At 38.4% G+C, this 6,900-nt stretch overlaps 1 protein-coding gene across 1 annotated transcript; it reads right to left on the bottom strand.

Annotated features, from left to right (window-relative positions):
* Window positions 1-597, bottom strand: LOC131632308 (uncharacterized). Its single transcript, XM_058903081.1, has one exon. It carries the CDS (start codon window positions 595-597, stop codon window positions 1-3), a length of 597 nt encoding a protein of 198 aa, XP_058759064.1.
* Between the last annotated feature and the right edge of the window lie 6,303 nt (window positions 598-6,900).

Raw genomic sequence — 6,900 nt, 5'->3', positions numbered from 1 at the left:
TTATCTATCCAGCCCTGGGCATTTGTCGCCATCACAGCTCCAAACCACGTCCTTTACTTCCTCCGTAGTGAAAGGATGTTCCAATTCCTCCGCCTCCCCTGTTGTTATATAATTGAATTCGATACCGTCTAGAACCGGTCTTCTTAACGGAGACTCTTTGTATTTAGCCTCAAAAAAGCGTCTAACCTCCCCTTTCATTCCTTCCACAGTTTCAACTCTGCCTAAAGGGGATTCAATACCCACCAAGCTATTTCTCTTCCTTCTTTCCTTAACAGATCTATGGAAAAAATTTGTATTCGTGTCCCCTTCATTCAGCCAAGCAGCCCTTGATTTTTGTTTTAGGATGCACTCCCTCAGCTTCAAGGTATTCCAAAAATCGAATTTTGCTTTCTTGCGATTGTCCGACAAAACGCCTTCAGAATCAACTACTAATTGCAGCTGATCATTGCAGAAATTCATGTCCTCCACTGCTTTCTCAATCTTCAGATTAACCCAACCGAACACTTCACCATTCCACCATTTTAATCTCTCTTTTAGAAGCTTGAATTTTTCTTTGATCTTATATGAGCACGACCCGTCACCAACAACTTCTTCCATTCTTGATCCACAAACCATTTAAACTCTCTATGATCCAACCACGCGTTCAAAGTCCCAAACGGTTTGGGTCCCCAGTTCAAATTGTTGCACCGAAGACATACCAGATTGTGATCTGAGATATCCTTCACTCCAACTTCTTGACTCGAAGCACTAATCAAATTCACCAAATCCTTCGATAGTAAAATCCTGTCTAATCCAAATCGTCACATCCCTAGAAAGACTTTGCTATAAGATCTGACACCACTGGTAATTTTGTTTCCTGCAAAAAACACATAAGTTTAAGCTTAAAGTAACAACCGAAGCATCATGTTAACACATCAAGCATTAGCTCAAGAGAGCTCACAACATCACATATATCATCATGGTGTTCACCATATTCAAGTGGTTGACAAACCAACATCAAATTTCAAGTATTAAGGCAGCAGCATAAACATGTCGATGTTACAACACCAAAAATTTAGATCACCAAAACACATATGGCATGACACCAACAAGTGTCCAAAGATAAGCCTTCAAGGCTTCTAATCAACTCCTAAAATTCTCCACCTAACAAGGCAACAAAGAGTTCACCAACTCAAACACACAAGCCAACTAGTTCATTAGCATTTAGGTAACAACTAACATGCATATCAAGTCATGGAAATAAGAATGCATGCATGTGCCATATCATGTCATGGTAAGAAGGATAAGGGATAAGCCCGTAAATAAAGAGCTAACAAGCAAATTTAAGCAACACTGATCACACACATGGCACGAGCTAGCTAACACAAGAATCCAAGGTGGATTGCGGCGTGGGAGTCAAAGGACTCTATTCCATTAGAATATGCTCAAGCAAAACTCGAGTGAAGACTCGAAGCGTCAACGTCTAAGAGACGCGATCTAAGTATTGTAAAGATGATGACAAATTGTGAGGTACTGAGCGCATGCCCTTTCCACTTGATCGACTCGATAACAAGAGCAACACTGTTCAAAGCTTCAATGGGTGACGTGAGCTAAGAACGACTTGGGACTTGAAATGTGAAGGTCAAATACGGACCCTTTCCACTTATGCCTTCTTTGAGGACTTATCAACGGGGAATGGGGATGGGGATGCCTTCTTTGAGGTCTTTAGCACAAATGTAAACACACCGAATTGCTTTTATTTAAGGACTTTAAACAAGCAAGCACAAGTAGGAATTTCCTTCTAAAGGTCTTTTAAAACATCAGTGCCCACCTAGAGTAGGGACTCCCAGTCATGCACATCTATTCCTACTTCTCATGGAAAGGAAACAGAAAGACAATGTCGAGATAAGGTAAACAAAGAAAGGTACCGAACGGAGAAGGCTCGTTGCCTCTTCAAAGCCAAGCACGCAATAAGAAAACTCTACAGCTGCTTCCCTAGTGATCCAACAATATAAGATTCAAGCATTTGAGATCAAAATAGTCGCATCAAACTTCTATATCAAAATCAAAGCAAATGATTAGAAACAATGATTATATTCACCCTCCATAGAAAATAATAGAAAAAATTCTAATTACATTCTAAGGGAAAAACATAACAAGATTTATTGTTTTTTATGGCATTTATTAGTCTCTTTTAATCACCTAAAATGATAGGAACAAACTATGTAGCAAAACACCTAAATTCTAACAAGAAAATAGTGGGCTCAAAGGGTGTATTGTGAAATTATGGTGTATGGAAAACAAGAATGGCGTAGCGGCCCAAAGATTGGCCCAAATCTGATTTTTGTTATGGCCTAAAAAAGAAGCCACAAGGGGAGGTATGTTGGGCTCACAAGGGGAGGTATACCATGAACAGTGAATACAAACGCCAACTGATAACTAGGGGTGGGGAAATGGGCCCGGTCCGCGGGGAAAGCCTATTTTGCCCGCACTTTTTCGTGGGGCGGGGCAAGCTTTTAGGCCCGTTCCCTTTAATGTGTCTGCCCCGCCCCGCCCCATTTTTTGCGGGCATGAGCTTTTTCATATAATTTTACTGTTTTTAGGCCTAAAATATTCAATTCCAGCAAGCTTTCCCCGCCCCTCCCTCATTATTTTGCGGGGCGGGACAAGGTTTTTGACCCGCCCTCTCAAATATGCCCGCCCCGCTCCGTTTTTTCGCGTACTTTTGCGGTGCGGGCCTAAATGGGGCGGGCATGCCCGTTTTCCATCCCTAATGATAACTCCCTCATCTCGCTCCCTCTAATATCTCTCATCTCATTCCCCCTTTTTTCGATTCATTTAGCATCTCAATCCCTCATCATATCTCCCTCTCATCAATCTTCTTTCAATTGCAGGTTTAACAACATTAGTATGGATACGACTTGTAGAAGGAATACGGCTTACCGGTCAGAGACACTCCGACGGTGCTTCAACGCCAATTGTAATGGATAAAAACAAGAAAATCTTTAGATAATACTTCATGAATCTGCTTCTTCACTTCTTCTTGTTCTTCTTTCTTTTGGTTTCTAGATGCGTGAACATTGTTTCGCTTTTACTGATTTTCGTTGTTGTTCCTTCGAACAAATTTTTGCATATCATCGAAATTATGATGCAGAGATTGTTCTTGCGTTGAATTCAAGATGAAGATGGTTGATGCATAAAGATGAAGGTTAATGAAGTGATTGTTGCAGATTTAGCTATGGTGATATTGAAGTTGCAGAGAAGCTTGAAGACTATATTGAAGGTTCACGATTTTTGAGAAAAAGAAGATGAATTTGTTTATGATTTTCTGCAGAATTGTTAATTGTTGAAGATTGGTGATGAGATATTGGAGATCGACAATAGAGAACGGAGGTGAAGGATTAATAAATCAAAATGGTGAATGAATGATCGAGAGCATTGAAGGGAGTGTTGAATCTTTTGATTTGGAGAATTAGAAGAAGAGAGTTTTTCAAGATGCTTGATGAAGATGAAGAATGGATCCAGATGGGAGATCCCAGAGGAATTTCTGTTACAAGTTTGTTATCATTCAGTTACCAGATTTTATTCTCTTCATTTTCTGTTATAGCTTTTCTTTCCCCAAGTTCTATTATGTTGCTTTTTTGTTCATGCAGGGTTTTTTGTTACGATTGAACTGGGGATCGATTCGGTTTTAGGTGCAGGTGAACCGCTTTTTTCTATGCAGATTTTGTATTATTAGAATTGAATGCAGAGTTGTTTGTTTAAATTGTTTCGGAACTGCGACTTGTTGTCAAACCAGTTATTCGGATTCGGTTTAGTGATATTATAGACTTGGTTTTATTTGGATGCAAGTTCGATTTTATGCCAGTATTGATGAGCTAACAGGTTAGTATCGATTTTATTTTGGAGTTCGATTAGCTTTATTTTTTTTTTTGGAATTGAGACTTATTTCTGGTGTAAAATTTGGTTATGCAGGTATTATAGACTGGTTAGATTTGGTATCAAAGTTTGAAACAACGGCCAAGGTATATGTTAGAAATTTGATTGAAGACGTGAAGTCAAGCTTGGTCATGAATGCTATTTGAGTGGCAACTTGAAGCTTAGCAAATGTATGCTCCAAGATATTTTGATGTACTCTCTTTCTCTTTTGTGTAATGTTTCAAAATGAAAGGGAACGATCTACCAGATAACTTGTAACTTTTGAATGAAAAGATGGTGTTTGTAAAATGTAACTTGGACTTTCTAATGAATGAAAACTCCTCTGACTTGAATATACTTTTCTTTCTTTTTGTTCAAATTATTCAGAATTGAAGTTGTAATGATGGATGAACTTGAATCTTGAAACTTATGTGCCTAAAAGGCCATATGAATGAATTTTCCATATTTTAGCAAGCTTGAATTATTTCTTGACAAATCACATGTTTAAGAACTTGGATTCAATCGATTAATCTTGAACATAAATTTGATTTTATGTGATCACTTGAATCAACAAACCTTGGTACACCACACTTGCACATGAATTTGAATTAAAACCTTGTATGCCACATTTGATCTTTAGTAAAAACCTTAGTTCAATACTTGAATCCAAAGTTCAAGTTATCTTGCATTTTGAAGCAAAACACTTGATAAGCATAACTCCTTGACTTTGAAGTATTCAACCCTTCTTCAATTGTCCCACGCAACATGCCTTATGACTTGAACAAGAAAAATTCTTGCATTAATAACCAATGTATCTCTTGTCTTGACAAACTCTGAGCACAAAAGTCTAAAACACTAATCCTTAATCCCTGGAGAAAACCATGCCACCTGGCGCTGGGAAGAGGAGAATAACCTCGTAGCTTAATGACAAAGAAGTCCACAGTAACCTTTAATAAAAACCTTAACTTCCAACCATAAGCGATAAAGAGACAACTTAAATCAACCTTGAAAGAAGATGAGAGAGCCTCAAAGAAATAGAGAAACCCTAACACTTAAATATCCTTGATCCCGATGCCGAGTTATTGGTTAATGATGCATGAGTTATGTTAATATCCTAATGAGAAGATGTACATGAGTGTGAAGCTTAAGCCAGTTAGAAATAAAATTGGGAGGGAAATTTTTGGGGTGTAACACCCAGTAAAAGAAAAAAATAGAAAAAACAATTGAAGGAAAACGAAACACCACCACAGCAAAAAGGCCCATCACTAGAGCTCTGAAACACCACTGACCAACCAACCGAAGTACAAACTAGAACTCAAACCACCAGGCCAAAAGAAACTGAAGAAGAGAACTACAAGTTACACCAAAACCACGAACCGCTAAAGAGGTGGACTAGACTACTCAAATCGCTATTGACTAATGCACAAGATAGGATTCCGTAGCCAATTTGCAAAGGAGAGAGAGTTCTGCCCAGACGTATTGAGATATCAAGACCGGGCCAAAAGATACTCTTATCCTCCACCTCTTTCACATTAGAAGATGAAACAGAAAAAACTTATCATTCCGCACAAGCCAAAAAGACCAAATCACCGCCTACCAATTCATAATAAAACCACCCCTCTTCATAGCCCTTCCTCCTAACAAGTAGACAAACTCAAAGACTCCCTAACACCCTAAGGAGAACCACTTGAAAACCTAACCATCCAAACACCCGATACCAAACAGCACACGAGAAATTACAAGTAACAAATAAATGGGACACATACTCCATCCGGTGAGCACATAATATACAAGAAAGCCCCCCAACTCTCTAATAACCTCCCATTTAAAGAGATTTTCCTTAGACGAGAACCTGTCTTGCAAAACTTACCAATAGAAAATATAGATTTTTGAGGGGGCCCAACACTCCCAAACCCGCGGGAGATTTGGATTCCCCCCCCCCCCCCTCCAAAAAAAAGGTCTCAAGGAGATCCCGAGAGCCCAACTATGACAAGTAAGTAGAAGAGACCGAGACTAACCCATCATTAGAGAATTTTCTGCCTAAACTGTCCCTTTCCTTGGAAAACTGAAAGTCACTAAGGAGAAGGAGAAACTCGGCTGCTAACAATTCTTCATGAATGAAGAAATCTCTCCTCCACCCAAAATCCTATACAACCCTCCCATCTACTAACCTCCCCATCTCCCAAATATTGGCGGATTGTCTTTGGGAGATAGTAAAAATCCTATGAAGCCTCGATCTCAAATGGATAGGACCCACCCCGATATCCTCCCAAAAAGAAGTCTGCAACCCAAACTCAACCTCGGGCAAACACGAGACATATCCGAGCACGCTGAAGTCTCGTGCTCGGTAACAGCCAACTCGTGTATTTCCTAGCCTGGCGCTTCGCGTGGGTCCTCAAAAAGTGGAGTCCTTTCCGCATAGAACAATCCTATAAATGGCCCTCTGACCCCAGAGGGCAAGGTAATCTATTTTTTACCCAAAATCTCTCACTTTGTTGTTGTACCTTGTTGTTCAAACACTTACTTTGGCATCGGAGTACCTTGCAGGTACAACCACCTTTTTTTCCTCCAACCGTCCGGATTTAAAGCCTCACCGTTGCTGGCCACCTGTTCTGCTCGGAAAGATCACTTATAATGAATTAGAGAAGAAAAAAACTAAATAATAATAAGGGTTAAATATGTTATTGGTCCTTATAAATATCTTAATTTTGACTTTTAGTCCTTATAAAAAATATTGACTTTTAGTCCCTATAAAATTACTTTTGCACGCAGTTATAATATGTGTAGAGTGACTAAAACTATGTGCAAAAATACTTTTATAGGGATTAAAAGTTAAAATTTTTTTATAGAAACTAAAGTCAAAAGTAATAATTTTATAGGAGTTAAAAACATATTTAACCATAATAATAATAATAATAATAATAATAATAATAATAATAATATAATAATAATAATAATAATAATAATAATAATAATAATAATAATAATAATAATAATAATAAT

The sequence above is a fragment of the Vicia villosa genome, unplaced genomic scaffold, assembly GCF_029867415.1.
Source record: "Vicia villosa cultivar HV-30 ecotype Madison, WI unplaced genomic scaffold, Vvil1.0 ctg.000926F_1_1, whole genome shotgun sequence".
Classification (NCBI taxonomy): domain Eukaryota; kingdom Viridiplantae; phylum Streptophyta; class Magnoliopsida; order Fabales; family Fabaceae; genus Vicia; species Vicia villosa.
Note: the sequence above shows the minus strand (reverse complement) of the source record. Positions and strands in the feature narration are given on the sequence as shown.

Excerpts from the sequence above, each read along its gene's own strand:
- LOC131632308 (XM_058903081.1), bottom strand. The coding sequence starts at position 597 with ATGGAAGAAGTTGTTGGTGACGGGTCGTGCTCATATAAGATCAAAGAA.